General features: G+C 32.5%; 1 protein-coding gene and 1 long non-coding RNA gene across 3 annotated transcripts; one reads left to right on the top strand and one right to left on the bottom strand.

Annotated features, from left to right (window-relative positions):
- Positions 1 to 8,613: 8,613 nt before the first annotated feature.
- On the bottom strand, positions 8,614 to 10,992 carry LOC140964119 (uncharacterized). The gene is made up of 2 exons (XR_012172822.1): positions 10,708 to 10,992; positions 8,614 to 9,618 (listed from the first exon to the last, which is right to left on the bottom strand). It is a non-coding gene; the product is annotated as an uncharacterized lncRNA (long non-coding RNA).
- Positions 10,993 to 14,305: 3,313 nt separating this feature from the next.
- Positions 14,306 to 19,345, top strand: LOC140964832 (histone acetyltransferase of the MYST family 1-like). Of its 2 annotated transcripts, XM_073424788.1 has the most exons (9): positions 14,306 to 14,674; positions 15,192 to 15,280; positions 15,461 to 15,520; positions 15,975 to 16,184; positions 16,442 to 16,510; positions 17,309 to 17,470; positions 17,935 to 18,028; positions 18,273 to 18,415; positions 18,908 to 19,343. In XM_073424788.1, the coding sequence occupies exons 1-9, from the start codon at positions 14,350 to 14,352 to the stop codon at positions 19,109 to 19,111; spliced, it is 1,356 nt and encodes a 451-aa protein (XP_073280889.1). In that variant the 5' UTR covers positions 14,306 to 14,349; the 3' UTR covers positions 19,112 to 19,343. The 2 variants fall into 2 exon arrangements, with proteins under 2 accessions (XP_073280889.1, XP_073280890.1); XM_073424789.1 differs by lacking the exon at positions 17,309 to 17,470 and having other exon boundaries at positions 18,908 to 19,345.
- Positions 19,346 to 19,656: the final 311 nt, after the last annotated feature.

Here is a 19,656-nt window from a genome sequence, read left to right as displayed (position 1 = left end):
CAAGAATTCAAATCCTAGAACAACAACCAAGTTATAGTAAAAGAACTTCGAAAATAAGGTTACCACCGTCTTTTGATACTGAACTCTTATTATACCAAAGATGGAATGCCGAAGTAATGCCAAAACCTTTGACAGACGAAGAAAAATGATCAATCTAATTAAAATTGTCTCAGAAAAGAAATTAATCTGATGAAAACTTTATAAAGTATTGGTCTCGATGATCTCCAAAACCTTGCAGAATCTTTGAAAATATCAAGGTCGTAGATCTAAAGATGAACACAACTGAGGGTGAAACACCCGCAATAACTCGGTCATCTTCTCACGAACCATCAAGAGAAAGTGAGGGATATCGTAATACAAATATGAGAAGACCCCAAACAGATTTTCATAATGGTGAAGAATCACACCCAGCGGGAATAAGGTCATGGAGAAATCAAATTCTCTCGCACCAAAAAGCCTACGGGAAATCTGTTTTGGAACTTATACATCTTTGTGGGGTTATGTTTAACTTTGATGTACTGGACTTCAAAAAGAGAGAAGATCTCATAGCTGATTAGAAATTGACTATGAGAATCGTAGCAGGAACACTTAATCTCAACAATGAAGGATTTATTAAATTTTTATAAATTAGTCTTGTGAGATCAGTTAAAATTTCTCGGGACATGAATTCGGTAGAAACCAAAGAGTCAGTCCTAGCCGGAGAATCTCTCAGTGAGATAGCTGGTAGAATGGCTACCTTATTTAAAGCATAATTTATAGGTGTAGAATATTTTAACAATCAAGACAGAAAAAAAAATATATACTCAAACTCTATATAGTTTTCAATTATATGACATCTGTTTAGTGGATAAATATATTATATTATTCACTATATATAGATGTAATTCAGTGGTCAAAGAAAATATAGCAATGCAACTTTTCTTTGCCAAAATGCCATATCCCAGGAGAAAAATGATAAGTAGGAAATATTTCTCGGGAAATCCAGATACTTTGGCACGAAGAGCCTCTTTTCTTAAAGGAAAATTGGCAGAATTGTGTCATATGATAGCATTACAAAAGAATTACAAATGGCTAAAAGATATTAACAAACGTAGTCCTTTATGATGTAAAGAAAATCATCTTCCAACAATTATTTGAAGTAAACCACAAAGGCAGAAAAGAAAGATCTTTAGATCTCATCCTTATACCAGAAGTGGAAGAAGTTCTCGGAAGTATGGTCTAGAAAAAAGACAGATCTTACAAACCTGGGCAAAGAAGTGGACCATCAAGAAGTAGGATGTCATCCCAAGCATCGAGCAAATCTCGTGCCTTGTGTGATTTCAACTTATGATATGCATACACATACAATCACCCATTCTGCATCAAAACACATTTTAGTAAATTTAGAGATCCATCTGCACAAACTACAAATCCTCCTAAGCCTGAGGCAAAGATAAACCGGAGCTATGATTAGCTTTTTTCAAAGTAAAAAAATCTGACTCACATTTCATAGTCCAAAAAAACGTTGATCCTTATGCGTCAATTAGGTCATAGGTCTTTCTATATGAGAACATCCTTCGATAAAGATTGTATAATCACCCAGACAATTACAAAAAACTACGAATCTCAAAAATATTTGTCGGTGTTGACCAGTTAAGAACCTATACCTTGATTGGATTAATTGACACTCTCTGAGATGATATAACATGACTCAAAAAATTAAGCCCAACCAGAACTCGCACCTTGAAATTTGGCATATAACCCTGTTGCCATGAGAGTTTGAAAGACTATTCTCAAATGTTCTCAGTGCTCTTTCTTTGTTTTCGAATACATCGGTGTATCATTAATGAATATAATTACAAATTTATCTATAAAGTTCCTAAACATTATATTCATCAATTCCCCTCACTATTTGTGTATTCGTCAAACCATATGACATTTAAACAATCTTAGAAATCCTATGTCATGTGCTAAATATTTTTTGGGAATATCTCCCTTTCCAATCCTCGTAACTGATCGATCATATCACTGATTCTAGATAGTAAATATTTTTTACTCGCAATTATCAACATATGAACCCGAATTACCATACAGAGATTGTCGCGTCCAAGTTACATATTCTTTCTAGTTGAGATTAGATGATTCACTCTTGATATTTAAATAAAATTATACTAAATTAACATAATTATAATCAGTTTGATAAAATGTTTCCAATATATTAAATAATCAGTATTTATATTATTGTTTCATATTATTCTCTTATTCATATATTATATACCCAAAAACTTATAAATTTTATCAAGTATTTATTAAGCTATATATTTATAAACACCAAATCAAGGTAATCATTTTGAATGGTTGGTAATATCAAACTAACATTTAAATGATAAAAAAATTCAATATTATGATAATAAATCAAGGTAACTACTTTAAATTGTTGGTAATACCAAACTATTATTTAAGTGGTACCAAGAATTTGGTATAACATATACCATCGATAAATCAAAAATCCCACATATAAGTAGGGTATAAAAATGCTTAAATAAAAGAAACTAAATATAACATAAATAATAAATAAAGATTAAATAATAATACTTTATTATCATACCAAAAGATTCACCTTTTCATCTCGACTCTGGAAGATTAGCTACCCATGATGGAAATGAAAAACTTGGATTATATACTTAGCATGATAATTATATTTAAGTGAAGAAATTTAGAGAAAATAAAGAGAAAAATTATGAACTCACATTTTAATTCATAGATACGGGATGATTTCATTCATCACAATATACTCGTATTTATAAGTCAATTAGGGGAGACAAAAGAAAATAAAATGTTATTTTGACTTATAATTGGAGCAATATTTACTTCATGAATGACCTAAACATTTATTGCATATTGCACTATCTTTGATAATACTCCCAATGGATTTGAATCTTCCACATAAAACAAATGTTTTTCATAATTGAATTTATAAATTGTGGTAAATTTTCATATTGTTTTACCAAGTATTTTGATGATGTGTTCAAAATACTCAAGTTTGGTAAAACTGTAATTCCATTGGTACGACTTTCACTTGTTGCTCAATTTGACATCAATTGTGAGAAGAATTTTATTTCATTTTTCATCAACATTGTGAATATTGAAATCAAATTTATTCAGGTTTAAGAGTCATCTCTTTCTCATTTTTCTAGTCAATTTTATTCTTCTTTTACGGAACCTGTAAAACTAAAAAAAAATAACACAATTATACAACAAATATATTTTTTATACAAATTATTATACAACTTATAAAACTTAAATAATTAATGCAATTTAAAATATAATATATTGTACAAAATATTTAATAAATATACTTTTTTTTTATATTAATCAGTCCACTAAGTGTTAGCACAAGACATGATAACTGTTACTTAATTACATTTACTGATGACTTCCCGAGGTATGAGTATGTATATTTGATGAAATACAAGTCTGAAGCATTTGAAAAATACAAAGAATTCAGAGTTGAAGTAGAGACATAACTGAGAAAGAATATTAAAACACTTCGATCTGATCAAGTTGGAGAATACTTAATTACTGAATTTCAAGACTATCTTAAGGAGAATGTGATTCTCTCACAGTGGACCTCATCTGCCACACCGCAGTTGAATGGTGTGTCAAAACCTCGTAATCGGACATTGATGGACATGTTTCGATCTATGATGAGATGCAGCGAATTGCCGCCATCCTTTTGGGATTTGCACTTGAGACTGCATAAATGTTGTGAACCAAATCCATATAAAGCAGTGGATAAAACTCCTTATGAGATATGGATGAGAAAGCCTCCCAAATATTATTTATTAAGAATATTGAGAAGTCCTACTTATTTAAAGCAGACAGTAAGAGACAAATTAGATAGTAGAGCCAATTTGTGATACTTTGTGATAAATTTAAATAATTATGTTGGATATTACTTCTATGATCCAAATTAAACAAAAGTATTTGTTTCAAGGAATGTCACCTTCTTAGAGAATGAGTTTATATTAGATAGAAAATTAGAGATGATAGAACTTGAGGAGATAAGATAAACACCCACTTCTGAAATAGTAGAACCCACACCCCAACAGCAAGCTGAAGAAACACAAGATCCTAAGAAGTCTGAAAGGATCTCAAGGCCACCTAAGAGGATGAGCCTGCTTGTTGAAGAATGTCAAGATGAGTCCATTCCTAGATTTGATACAAGAAACTTCAAAGAAGCATTATGAGATGTCGATTCATCCAAATAGCTTGAAGGCATTCAGTCCGAGATAGACTCCATGTATTCTAACCAAGTATGGCCCTTAGTAGATCCACATGAGGGAATTTTTCCTTTAGGAAGCAAATGGATTCACAAAAAGAAGCTTGGGGTGAATGAGAACCTAATGACCTCCAAAGCTAGATTGGTAGCAAAGAGATACTCAAAGGAAATGAATTGACTATGATGAAATAATTTCTTCAATCGCGATGTTCAAATCCATAAGGATACTGCTATCCATAGCATCACAATATGACTATGAAAAATGTCAGATGGATGTGAAGACAAAATTCTTAAATGATGACATTAAGGAAGAGATTTATATGTCTCGGTCTGAAATATTCATATAAGTGAGAAGTGCTAATAAGGTATGCAAACTTTAGAGTCTATTTAAGGACTCAAACAAACATTAAGGAGTTGGAACCTCAAATTCGATAACACTATCAAAGAGTTTGATTTTGTTAAGAATTCTGAGAAACCTTGTATATACAAAAAGTTTACTGGGAGTATAGTGACATTTAAGGATGTAATCGAGCTGAGCCGAACTCTTGAATATTTGAGCTTGGCTCGTTAATAATCGAGTCACGTTCGAGCTTTATTTAACGAATATATTCATGGCTCATGAACTTATTCAAATTTTTGTTGAGCCTAAACGAGCTTAATAAATATAAATTATAAATTTAAATCTTCATTAAATTCATTAAAAAATAAATTATATATTTAGAGAAGAATATAAATATTTTTATTAAAATTTGTAAATTTGTTTTATTAAACAAATTTAATAGATTTTTCTATATATTTCATAAGTAATGTACAAAATCAATAAATCAAATATCAAAACTATTATTTTTTCATCTAAGAGATGACTCATGAACTTACCAGCGAACATGTTAACCAGCTAACGAGCCGAATATTTTAAAGCTTGAGCTTTCTTTGTTTATCTTAACGAGCTTCATTCAACGAGCTCAAACGAGTTTTCATCGAATCGAGCTTCGAATAGCTCACAAACGGTTTAGTTCATTTACATCCATAGTTACATCCTAGTACTTTATGTTGATGACATAATACTGATTGAAAATGATGTAGGTATGTTGCAATCAACTAAAGTATGGCTGGTTAGTAAATTCTACATGAAAGATATGGGTGAAGCATCTTATATATTAAGAATACAGATCTATAGAGATAAATCAAAGAGAATATTAGGGCTTACCTAATACACTTATATCGGTACCATACTTAAGAGATTCTCCGTGAAGGAGTCCAAGAGAAGTCATCTCCTAATGTTTCAAGGTATAGTTCTATCCAAGTCTATATGCCCTAAGACTGATGAAGAGATAGAAACCATGACCTGCATCCCATATGCGCCTATCATTAGTAGTATTGTGTATCGTATGAGCAGATACTGCCTTTGCACCAAGTGTTGTAAGCAGATATCAGTCGAATATTGGTTCATTGCATTGGAAAGACTAAGAATTTATTTATTGTTTATGAGATTGGAGAATTAAAATCGAAAGACTATACTGATTCTAGCTTCCATCAGGAATGGATGATTCGAAAGCAACATCTGGATTTGTATTCAAGTTCAACGGTGGTGTTGTCTCTTGGAAACGTTTCAAGAAAGACACCGGAACGGATTCAACCACTGAGGTCGAATACATAGTTACATCAACTAAAGTAACGAGGCTCTTTGGATGAGTAATTTCGTCAAAGAGTTGAGCGTTATTTCTAATAGAGATGTCTATATCAGGAGAGGACTATGGCCGAGCTGATTATAATCGAGTTGGATCCTGTGCAGATGAACAAACATTAGGGGGCACTCGAAGTGTTTTCGGTGTATCCCTTCCGACGCCTAAATCAGTCTGGAGAGCTTGTTCTAGAGTTTTATAAGGATATGATTTTATTCACCACCACATTTGTTTGAGTTCAGGTTGACTGATAGATTATCCTGGACCAAAATTCTTGTCCGGAACTTTATCGAGGAAATACTCCCAATCCAAAGTGGTCAGGTTGGGTATGCGTTGTCTGCGCTGTTTCAACTTCGAGTCGATGCTCGCATAATTTGGCTAATCCACCAAAACATGCTCGGCTGCTCGGGACCTGTCGTGCTCTATCCTTCCCTGAGTCTCCACATGTGTCATTTGGCTCTTACCTTCGTCTCAACTAGATTTAATATAAGCCATTTGTTTTAACTAATGGGCCATTTGATACTCTATGATTCCTACCCAACTCGGACTTTAGATAATTCAACCCAATATTTTGACATGAAAATAGACATTGGGATGAAATGAAAAGGGCCTGCACATTTGCCACCTCGAACGCCGTTCCACGATAGATTAAGCTTCATCCGTCAGATGAGAATTGTACTATTCCTTTTTTTCTTTTTTCTTTTTTCTTTTTTAATGGGAAGATGTTGATTGTTGACAATTATTATGTTGCTATGATGTTAAAGTAAGATTCTTCTTCTGATGTTAAAAAAAAGATTCTTTTTTGCGTAATTGGGTGGAGTAGGAGGGCAACGTGAGACATTTTTAATTTTAAACGTATGTAAAATTATAATCATAATTTATATAATATTTTTTTAAATTTTTATTAAATACTTAATTTTATGTTTAATTTAATAATAATTGATAGTGAAGGATCTAGTGCAATTTGAGAGAATTAATATTTAAAATAAGTTGTGATAATTTTGAGAAAAATGTTGGTGTAAGATTAATTTGTGAAACAAAATTTGGTGTCCTTTAGTTGACAAATTATTTATATAATATTAATGCATCGATGCACACAACATTTTTATAATCCATTTGATTTATATTTAAATGATGATCAAAATATAATTATAAGAAATAGTGAGAAACTATACTGTAATTTTGATATATGAATTTAAAAATAAATAAAAAAAAGAAATGAATGAAAAAAGACACAAGTAAGAATTGAACATATAACTTGATTGCTAAGAAGAGAGACTCTATCTGCTGAACTACATGTGACTTGCATTAATATATTAACACTTTATTAATATATATAATTATTAAAACATACCCTAAAATATCAAAAATTAGTTACTCTAAGTGTCTCAAACTTAATAATATGCAATTTATAAAATGGTCATACCACATACCAAAGAAGTTATTATTCATTGCTCAATTTTTAATAAAACTAGTACACGGACGCACGCGTTGCGTGCTTGTACGATATTTTTTTAATAATTTATTTGGTTTATATTTAAATGAGAATCAAAATATAATTATAAGAAATAGTGACTGACTACACTGTAATTTTGATATATGAAATAAAAAAATAAATAGAAAAAAAGAATAAAAAAAACTCAAGTGAGAATTGAACCTACAACCTCATACTTAAAAAACAAAGAGTTTATCCGCTAAACTATATGTGAATTGCTTTAATTTTTTTAACACTTTATTAAGATATATAATTAGTAAAACAGACAATGACACCAAAAAATAGTTACTCTAGATATCTCTTTCTTAATAATATAGTATGGATGAAAATATATATTTTCGTCTTTTTGATTATTTTTTTATCAAGATATTGATTTTTTTAAATAAATTATCTATATTTCACATCTCTACTATTTATTAAAGCTCATATGTTAATAGAAACCGCTTCTTCTCATTTATTGTGAGGACACCAAATTTTCTTTGACCTTTTTGCTCTTTAACCTTTTTTCTTTTCTCAAAATACTTACACGTCTCCAACAACACAGTTACACAATATTTTATTCTCCTAATCCCAAAACTCTCATATTCCCAAAACTTCCGATTTCTTTCCTCTAGAAGGGGAAAACATGCCTAGGTAGGACATTTTTTTACGAGGAAATCACTCGATTAAGTGAAATTTCAACTCATATCTCTACTATTTTATTAAAGCTCAGATGTTAATAGAAACCGCTTATTCTCATTTATTGTGAGGACACCAAATTTTCTTTGACCTATTTGCCCTTTAACCTTTTTTCTTTTCTCAAAATACTTACACGTCTCCAACAACACAGTTACACAATATCTTATTCTCCTAATCCCAAAACTCTCCTATTCCCAAAACTTCCGATTTCTTTCCTCTAGAAGGGGAAAACATGCCTAGGTAAGACATTTTTTTACGGGGAAATCACTCGATTAAGTGAAATTTCAACTCATATATTTAGTAAAATTGCATTCAGAATAATGGATTCGGGAGAAATTTTAGTGTAATTGTGGTAAATATTTCATAGAAGAAGACAAACTAGGAAAGGGAAAGGTATCGCAGGCGGAGACGGGGGCACGCGTGGGAACCGATTGACCCGGCCACGCGGAGAGAAACTCCTGTTTTGAGTTTTTACGCAAGCTTTTATATATACTAGCCAGAATACATCAGGTATTAGTCCGGATTTGTGTTCCCTTGCTTCCTTTCAATGATTGAAATGTGTTCGTACTACTATATGTATGGAGAAGACATGCTCGAATCACAAATGCGTTGGTTTATGGGGAATTTTGATTTTGTTCGGTTGATTGTGAGTTTATTGCATATATTTACTTAGAAATCATCATTAGGAACCTTCCACGTGCACTATGATGCTTTTAGATTTTGACATACATAGTGCTTTTCATTTAGTACGATAATTGCTTCATCATTTTGATTAGTGCGATAATTCTTTTCAGAGGATGATTTCTTTACAAATTTTGGGTTGATTGTGAGTTAATACGATGTTGCTTTTAGATTTTGACATCTTAGCCGTTCACAGAAGAAACAACATATAAATGGGTATGCGATTTGAGTTGTTCATTATAGCTTCAAGAATTTTGATTCCTTCTTTCAAATATTATCTCTAAAAAATCTTTCACGGCAGACTTTCTTTTCTATGAATGTTTAAAATGCATTCATTATTAGGCAATTTTTTAATAATGAGAAATTCATATATTTCTATGATTTATTGGACATTTAATTATATATTAGCTTAGACAAATTCTATATTAATCTGGAATCAGGTTTTGTCAATCTTGCTAAGAAACGTAATTTTTAAATTTTGAAGCATATAAGAATCGTATTCATTAAAGGGATTCTTTGGATGTGATTTGGGGGCAATTTGCGAAAAAGTTTCATAAAATTATTATTATTATTAACATTTTTTCATGGAGTTTAGCGTAAAATTCGTTTAATTTTCTAGTCTTTTATGAAGATATAATATTTCAATGTTTGGACCTTTAGTTACGAGTTTGTTGATGAACATGCATCAAACCGTGTCAAATAACACCCAAGTTTGTGAAATGAGTCTGCTGAGTTTTGGCGACATTTTTAATGAAATTGAATCCCACTTGCATTGTACTCCGTTTCACTCACACCACTTTTCTTCAACCACTCAAGATATTCTAACATACTCCAATGGAAGGACATGGATATGAAAAATATTTTTAACAAAACAAAAGAACTCACCAAAAGAAAATAAAAGTTCAACACATCACTATCCATTTCAAGTTCATAATGTGTATCAGAAGAGAAGAGCACAAAAAGTGATTACCAGTATAAAAACAGCTGGGTACAAACATACATGTTACTTGCAACGTATCAAGATCTTGGTAAAAATTTAGTAGAAACAATCGTGCATGTTCATCAACAAACTCGTAACTAAAGGTCCAAACATTGAAATATTATATCTTCATAAAAGACCAGAAAATTAAACGAATTTTATGCTAAACTCCATGAAAAAATGTTAATAATAATAATGATTTTATGAAACTTCTTCGCAAATTGCCTCCAAATCACATCCAAAGAATCCCTTTAATGAATACGATTCTTACATGCTTCAAAATTTAAAAATTACGATTCTTAGCAAGATTGACAAAACCTGATTTCAGATTAATATAGAATTTGTCTGAAGCTAATATATAATTAAATGTCCAATAAATCATAGAAATATATGAATTTCTCATTATTAAAAAAATTTCCTAATAATGAATGCATTTTAAACATTCATAGAAAAGAAAGTCTTCTGTGAAAGATTTTTTAGAGAGAATATTTGAAAGGAGGAATCGAAATTCTTGAAGCTATAATGAACAACTCAAATCGCATACCCATTTATATGTTGTTTCTTCTGTGAACGGCTAAGATGTCAAAATCTAAAAGCAACATCGTATTAACTCACAATCAACCCAAAATTTGTAAAGAAATCATCCTCTGAAAAGAATTATCGCACTAATCAAAATGATGAAGCAATTATCGTACTAAATGAAAAGCACTATGTATGTCAAAATCTAAAAGCATCATAGTGCACGTGGAAGGTTCCTAATGATGATTTCTAAGTAAATATATGCAATAAACTCACAATCAACCGAACAAAATCAAAATTCCCCATAAACCAACACATTTGTGATTCGAGCATGTCTTCTCCATACATATAGTAGTACGAACACATTTCAATCATTGAAAGGAAGCAAGGGAACACAAATCCGGACTAATACCTGATGTATTCTGGCTAGTATATATAAAAGCCTGCCTAAAAACTCAAAACAGGAGTTTCTCTCCGCGTGGCTGGGTCAATCGGTTCCCACGCGTGCCCCCGTCTCCGCCTGCGATACCTTTCCCTTTCCTAGTTTGTCTTCTTCTATGAAATATTTACCACAATTACACTAAAATTTCTCCCGAATCCATTATTCTGCATGCAATTTTACTAAATATATGAGTTGAAATTTCACTTAATCGAGTGATTTCCTCGTAAAAAAATGTCCTACCTAGGCATGTTTTCCCCTTCTAGAGGAAAGAAATCGGAAGTTTTGGGAATAGGAGAGTATTGGGATTAGGAGAATAAAATATTGTGTAACTGTGTTGTTGGAGACGTGTAACGATTTTGAGAAAAGAATAAAGGTAAAAGGGCAAAAAGGCGTGTAACGATTTTGAGAAAAGAATAAAGGTAAAAGGGCAAAAAGGTCAAAGAAAATTTGGTGTCCTCACAATAAATGAGAAGAAGCGGTTTCTATTAACATATGAGCTTTAATAAATAGTAGAGATGTGAAATATAGATAATTTATTTAAAAAAATCAATATCTTGATAAAAAAAATAATCAAAAAGACGAAAATATATATTTTCATCTATACTATATTATTAAGAAAGAGACATCTAGAGTAACTACTTTTTGGTGTCATTGTCTGTTTTACTAATTATATATCTTAATAAAGTGTTAAAAAAATTAAAGCAATTCACATATAGTTTAGCGGATAAACTCTTTGTTTTTTAAGTATGAGGTTGTAGGTTCAATTCTCACTTGAGTTTTTTTTATTCTTTTATTCTATTTATTTTTTTATTTCATGTATCAAAATTACAGTGTAGTCAGTCACTATTTCTTATAATTATATTTTGATTCTCATTTAAATATAAACCAAATAAATTATTAAAAAAATATCGTACAAGCACGCAACGCGTGCGTCCGTGTACTAGTATTTAGCAAAATTGCATGCAAATAATGGATTCGGGAGAAATTTTAGTGTAATTGTGGTAAATATTTCATAGAAGAAGACAAACTAGGAAAGGGAAAGGTATCGCAGGCGGAGACGAGGGCACGCGTGGAAACCGATTGACCCAGCCACGCGGAGAGAAACTCCTGTTTTGAGATTTTACGCAGGCTTTTATATATACTAGCAAGAATACATCAGGTATTAGTCCGGATTTGTGTTCCCTTGCTTCCTTTCAATGATTGAAATGTGTTCGTACTACTATATGTATGGAGAAGACATGCTCGAATCACAAATGTGTTGGTTTATGGGGAATTTTGATTTCGTTCGGTTGATTGTGAGTTAATACGGTGTTGCTTTTATATTTTGACATCTTAGACATTCACAGAAGAAACAATATATTAATGGGTATGCTATTTGAGTTGTTCATTATATCTTCAAGAATTTTGATTCCTTCTTTCAAATATTCTCTCAAAAAAATCTTTCACACCAGACTTTCTTTTCTATGATTGTTTAAAATGCATTCATTATGAGGAAATTTTTTAATATTGAGAAATTCATATATTTATATGATTTAGTGGACATTTAATTATATATTATCTTAGACAAATTCTATATTAATTTGGAATCAGGTTTTGTCAATCTTGCTAAGAAACGTAATTTTTAAATTTTGAAGCATATAAGTATCGTATTCATTAAAGGGATTCTTTGGATGTGATTTGGAGGCAATTTGCGAAGAAGTTTCATAAAATCATTATTCTTATTAACATTTTTTCATGGAGTTTAGCATAAAATTCGTTTAATTTTCTGGTCTTTTATGAAGATATAATATTTCAATATTTGGACCTTTAGTTACGAGTTTGTTGTTGAACATGCATCAAACCGTGTCAAATAACACCCAAGTTTGTGAAATGAGTCTGCTGAGTTTTGGCGACATTTTTAATGAAATTGAATCCCACTTGCATTGTACTCCGGTTCACTCACACCACTTTTCTTCAACCACTCAAGATATTCTAACATATTCCAATGGAAGCACATGGATATGAAAAATATTTTTAACAAAACAAAAGAACTCACCAAAAGAAAATAAAAGTTCAACACATCACTATACATTTCAAGTTCATAATGTGTATCAGAAGAGAAGAGCACAAAAAGTGATTACCAGTATAAAAACAGCTGGGTCCAAACATACATGTTACTTGCAACGTATCAAGATCTTGGTAAAAATTTAGTAGAAACAATCGTGCATGTTCATCAACAAACTCGTAACTAAAGGTCCAAACATTGAAATATTATATCTACATAAAAGACTAGAAAATTAAACGAATTTTATGCTAAACTCCACGAAAAAATGTTAATAAGAATAATGATTTTATGAAACTTCTTCGCAAATTGCCTCCAAATCACATCCAAAGAATCCCTTTAATGAATACGATACTTATATGCTTCAAAATTTAAAAATTACGTTTCTTAGCAAGATTGACAAAACCTGATTTCAGATTAATATAGAATTTGTCTGAAGCTAATATATAATTAAATGTCCAATAAATCATAGAAATATATGAATTTCTCATTATTAAAAAATTTCCTCATAATGAATGCATTTTAAACATTCATAGAAAAAAAAGTCTGTCGTGAAAGATTTTTTTGAGAGAATATTTGAAAGAAGGAATCAAAATTCTTGAAGCTATAATGAACAACTCAAATCGCATACCCATTTATATGTTGTTTCTTCTGTGAACGGCTAAGATGTCAAAATCTAAAAACAACATCGTATTAACTCACAATCAACCGAACGAAATCAAAATTCCCCTTAAACCAACGCATTTGTGATTCGAGCATGTCTTCTCCATACATATAGTAGTACGAACACATTTCAATCATTGAAAGGAAGCAAGCGAACACAAACCCGGACTAATACCTGATGTATTCTTGCTAGTATATATAAAAGCCTGCCTAAAAACTCAAAACAGGAGTTTCTCTCCACGTGGCCGGGTCAATCGGTTCCCACGCGTGCCCCCGTCTCCGCCTGCGATACCTTTCCCTTTCCTAGTTTGTCTTCTTCTATGAAATATTTACCACAATTACACTAAAATTTCTCCCGAATCCATTATTCTGAATGCAATTTTACTAAATATATGAGTTGAAATTTCACTTAATCGAGTGATTTCCCCGTAAAAAAATGTCTTACCTAGGCATGTTTTCCCCTTCTAGAGGAAAGAAATCCGAAGTTTTGGGAATAGGAGAGTTTTGGGATTAGGAGAATAAAATATTGTGTAACTGTGTTGTTGGAGACGTGTAAGTATTTTGAGAAAAGAAAAAAGGTTAAAGGGCAAATAGGTCAAAGAAAATTTGGTGTCCTCACAATAAATGAGAATAAGCGGTTTTTATTAACATCTGAGCTTTAATAAAATAGTAGAGATATATATTAATAAAATATTAAAATTTTAATAAAAGACATAAGTAGTTTAGTGGATAAAATATTTGTTTCTTATAAATTAAGTTATAAGCTCAATTTTTATTTGTGTTTTTTTTTTTTATTTTTTTAATTTATATATCAAAATTATAGTATGTCATGTCGTGTCGATGCGCTAGTTTATATAAAAGATGTAAAAACTGGTCCACCCCTTCCGTTTGAATCTATTTCGTGCACAATGGTTTCGGTTACGCTAAACGCACCGGTAAACGGTGGGACCTCCGCCGCCGGGAACGGCAGCGTCGCTTCCTTTGAGAAAGGGCCTGACATCGAAGAAGGAGCAGACGTTCGTCCGCCACACGCCGCGGTTGATTACGGCGGGGCTCAGTCTGCGACCGACTCGTATCGGAAGAGGAGAATGACGATTATGCCCTTGGAGGTGGGCACTCGCGTGAATTGCCGTTGGCGTGACGGAAAGTACCATCCTGTGAAGGTCATCGAGCGTCGCAAGCTTCCTGGTGGTGATCCCAACTATTATGAATACTACGTCCACTACACCGAATGTGAGAAGTAGTTTAATTAATACTATTTCTCATTTGTTCTATTTTTTTATGAAAATAGGTTTTAGATTTGGGTTGTGCGAAAAATGAGTATCCGAGCGCTTGATGGAAAACCCACTTTTGATGTCCTTGATGAAATGTCTTATTCCTATAGAGCCAGTGATTCTTTATTCTGTTACCAAATTCATTTTTTGTTTTTAATGAAAAATTGCTTCAAAACGTTGATCGTATGATAGCCAGTGATCTTTTCTGATTGAATGTTCATTTCATTATTTTCACTAGATCATACATTTAAAAATATGATACGATTTTAACAATTTCTGCTAGTAAGAAAAAGCAACAAAAAAATGTCTGTCATTAGTCAGCTGAATGATGGATCCTTAAAGAGTTTGAAATCCACAGTAGAAAGAGTCAAAGCGCTAAGCTTGTTGCCTGAGTGCAATGTGGTTTCTTTGTGATTGTTTATGCATGATTAATTTGTTATATCACATAACTTATTAAATTTTCTATGGGCTGACAGTTAACCGCAGACTTGACGAGTGGGTGACGCGTGAACACCTTGATCTTGATTCTGTGGAAACTGATGTGGATGAAAAGGTTGAGGACAAGGTAATGTTATTACTCCTTGGTTTTCTGCATTGTCTTCTCTGAGGACTATTTGAATTTGCCACTTTTTTCTGATTATCGAAACATGTATTCTCTCAGTTAAATTTGATTGCTTTTACACTATATAACACATGTATTTTTCCATCTTTCTCCTAGGAATATTCTCACATTTGACAATTTCAGGTGACAAGCTTGAAAATGACTCGCCATCAAAAGCGCAAGATCGATGAGACCCATGTGGAGGTGCTCCTTGTTTATATGATTGTGAACCAATTAGTTCACATATAATTTGTTGTGGACATCATTACATGTTGACATCCATGCATGACATCATGAGGCTGTAATTTGGATTGGACAGACACTATATTATACTCCATGAGCTTCACCATGATCAAAATTTGATGCATCTATAGCTCTTTTTGTACTTATATGCAAAATGATGGGAAGTCAAGGTTAAACAATACATGTTAGAACAAATGGCTTAGCCTGTAAAGTAAGCATGTCCTTGTACTCTGAATTTAGAAAATCACCAAATGTTGATGAAGTGTGAACAGTCCAACATTACATTTGTATTAGTTTTAGGCTTTATATATGGAGTCACACCCTTTAAAAGTGTGTAACATAATAGTTAGTCTAGAATACATACAAACGGAGCTGGCATGGATGATCACGAGGTGGTGTTTGAAAAAAATTGCAGGGCCATGAGGAGCTTGATGCTGCTAGCTTGCGTGAACATGAGGAATTCACTAAAGTAAAAAATATTGCGACGATTGAGCTTGGAAGATACGAGATTGAGACTTGGTACTTCTCCCCCTTTCCATCAGAATACAATGACTGTAACAAGTTGTACTTTTGCGATTTTTGCCTAAATTTCATGAAGCGCAAAGAACAACTTCAAAGGCATATGGTGAGCACTGACATGCTTTCATTTGATTGTAATTGCATTTTAGTGATCAGAATGTTGGCTATTTATACTTGTATATATGCCATTATGATGTTATTTTTGGCATTGATGTCAGTCATGTTTGTCGAGTTTCAAGCTGTGCACTCTTTCTAACTACTGTTTTATTTCATAGTTTCATGTGCTTTACTATCATATACTTGTTTTTATTGAACTTCAGCTGTGATTCCCAGTGTTTATCTTATTTTCCCTTTCACTTATAGAGGAAATGTGACCTCAAGCATCCCCCAGGTGATGAGATATATCGAGATACTACCTTGTCTATGTTTGAGGTAAGATATTGCGTTCTTCACTTTTTATTTTGGGAATTTATAATCATTTCATTGGTTACATTATCTCTTTGTCTCCAGATTAATAGTTTACCCATAATTTTCTTTAACTAACTCTGAAGTTTTCATTCGCATGATCTCTTAGTTTATCTTTCAATGTATGTATGATTAAGTTACTCAAATAGCCTCCTCCCATTTTTTTTTTATGTTGACATTGTTACTATCCCAGGCAAATGAAGCTTTGGTTTACGCCTCATTCCAAGTAAACGTCACTAATTCACTGTGCAAGCCATCAAATATTATTGAATGGTTGTTCTGATCAGTCTCAAGTATTTCCGCTAATGAACAAAATTGCTGTAACCAAAAATAATATCCCAGCCCTTGGATAACGAAATTTCCATCTGGTAGCTCTCTTACCAAAATTAGGATGGGCAAGCATTGAGTGGTTGCTTGTGTACCCTTTCTGTTTACCCTTCTCCTCCAAATGACATTAGGGTGATGGATTTTGATGTTTGTTGAAATATTTTCCTTCAGGCTTTCAGGTTGATCACAATCTCGTGGCAACTGAGGATGTATTTTTTTGGCTTTCGATTCCCCAAGTTGTTTTGCATCTCTCTCTTAAATATCGGAATTTGAGGCCCAACTTTGTTTTTACATCAGATCTCTTTTTCGTTTGCACTCAGATGCTTTATTGGGTCACATTCTCTTGCTTTACATGATATCTTTCTAGCTGCCATAATCTGATTCTGAGCAGTTGTCATATAGGAAACTTCTATCTAAATTTGAAATATGCTGAAACAGGTTGATGGCAAAAAGAACAAGGTTTATGGGCAGAATCTTTGCTATCTTGCTAAATTATTTCTGGATCATAAGACCCTGTACTATGACGTGGATCTGTTTCTTTTCTATGTGCTATGTGAATGTGATGATCGAGGATGCCACATGGTCGGCTACTTCTCCAAGGTATTTGTATAATTGTTGTCCTTGCCTTCTGTTATTAATTAGGATCAATTTATGACTTTTTTGTGGAAATGAAGGTTGTCCACATATATGTTCACTTTCTCAACGCAGAGTGATAAAATCATGTAATCTTCTTGTCACATGTAATCTACCATAATTGGATTCTCAACTACTTCATTGCCTTGACTTGCTTAGTATTCCTTGTCTTTGATCAGTGTGCATGCCATTTTTACGTTGATGAATAAGAAATAGGATTTAAATTTGACTCTATTAAGCTTTATCTTATAATCATCTGATATGATTTTGCAATGATTTTGTCTACTTATCAAATTTCACGAAAGGAGAACCAAGTCACGTGTGGAATAATTTATGTAGATGCGTTGCTATTGCATTGGCTGAAGGTCTTGCATTTTATGAAAATATTCCAAAATTGTAGGTTTCTGACTTTTCTTTCTTTATATGTGAAGGAGAAGCATTCCGAGGAATCCTACAACTTGGCCTGCATTCTTACTCTTCCTCCTTATCAGAGAAAAGGCTATGGAAAATTTCTGATTGCATTTTGTAAGCTCAGCATCTGCCTCGCTTTTGTCAAGGACATACCTTAACTTTCTATTGTTGATGCTATTGATCAAAGTCATGTTTTTGTGTGTGGGTGGGGTGGTGGTGATGGTGGTTTGTTTTAGGAATGTTGATGGTGTTTTAGATCCCAAGATTGAAAGAATAAGATCATTTCATCCTCTTCTTGTAATTTATCTATTATCTAATCTTTTACAGAAGGTTTATTTTTTTCTTCTCCATTTTGTAGCATATGAGCTTTCAAAGAAGGAAAATAAAGTCGGAACACCAGAAAGACCTCTTTCAGACCTGGGACTATTGAGTTACCGAGGGTACTGGACACGCGTTCTCCTCGATATACTGAAAAAACACAAAGGAAATATCTCCATTAAGGTTTGCATTGAATTGCTTGTTTCAAATTCAACCATTGTCTTCGAGCAGAAGCATGGATAGATCATCTCCATTTACATGCAACTAATTATCTGCGGTGAAAGAGTTTTTTTAGTAGTTCTTTTAGTTTAGTCTACTTAGTAGAGTTTGAAATGAGACACAAAAATGAACTTGAAAAGTTTCTACCCTCGTAGTTTGTGCGTGCATGATTGGAAGACAGTCGATCAATTTTTGTGCTTAATTAAACCTGAATCTCGGACTCTGTACATGTAACATCAAAAACGTGAAGCATTAAAAGGGGAAAAGGGAAATAAAACAATAAATAGTGAATAAAGAAATAATCAGGAAATATCATTCGAATATTTTATCGTAGCAATCATTGAGGTTGTTGCTTGTTTGGGTACCGGGTGAAAAACGGCTAACATGTGTTGGCCTTATCTTCTCTTTTTAATGTGGTACATTTCAATTTGATTTCTTGTTAATTGCCTTCTCCAGGAGCTCAGTGATATGACGGCTATCAAGGCCGAGGATATATTGTCTACACTTCAAAACTTAGAGCTAATTCAATACCGGAAGGGACAACACGTTATATGTGCGGATCCTAAGGTCTTAGACCGGCACCTTAAGGCTGCAGGACGTGGCGGTCTTGACGTTGACGTATGTAAATTAATATGGACGCCTTATAAAGAGCAGAGCTGAATTTAGTGTGGTCTCAGGTTCTTCTCTTTCTTGCCACCTTTTCTTGGACTTGTGTTCGGCAATTTTCTGTTCTGTATATAATAGTGTTTGCAGCATGTAACTTAGGACACTAATCGCCACTCGTGTCTGAGATGTTTCTTACGATTATATGGTTCTGATAACATAATTCAGTAAGCATTGTGATTACTGTAAAATGTTGTGTATTAGTGTACCTTTCTACCGCAATTTGTCGATCACTGGATTGAAATTTTTTACTTTCTTCATCTATCTATATACTTATATATAGGTATATATATAAAATTCTAGCATTCTTGTTGAGACAATAATTTTCAGAAAGAAAAAAAAAACATACAGATATTAAAATCCCCGTTATTTGTTCCCCAGTGGTTTAATTTGTAAAGCAGGTCCTGGGAAGAAATTATGTATTTTCTAGATATAGACGTGTAGTTATTTAATAAAGTATTTCAATAAAAGTGAAGAAAATGCATTTAAGATTCAAATAGTTATTCTACATCTTTCTTTCTTAATAAGAAATTCTCTAGTCA

This window comes from Primulina huaijiensis, chromosome 18 (assembly GCF_012295235.1).
Source record: "Primulina huaijiensis isolate GDHJ02 chromosome 18, ASM1229523v2, whole genome shotgun sequence".
Lineage (NCBI taxonomy): Eukaryota > Viridiplantae > Streptophyta > Magnoliopsida > Lamiales > Gesneriaceae > Primulina > Primulina huaijiensis.
This window is presented reverse-complemented; position numbering and strand designations above follow the sequence as displayed.

What these genes read in the sequence shown, in the direction of transcription:
- LOC140964832 (XM_073424788.1), top strand. Translation starts at nt 14,350, where the DNA reads ATGGTTTCGGTTACGCTAAACGCACCGGTAAACGGTGGGACCTCCGCC. An exon ending in CTACGTCCACTACACCGAAT is followed by an intron (nt 14,675 to 15,191) that starts GTGAGAAGTAGT and finishes ATGGGCTGACAG; the next exon opens with TTAACCGCAGACTTGACGAG. An exon ending in AAGGAAATATCTCCATTAAG is followed by an intron (nt 18,416 to 18,907) that starts GTTTGCATTGAA and finishes TGCCTTCTCCAG; the next exon opens with GAGCTCAGTGATATGACGGC.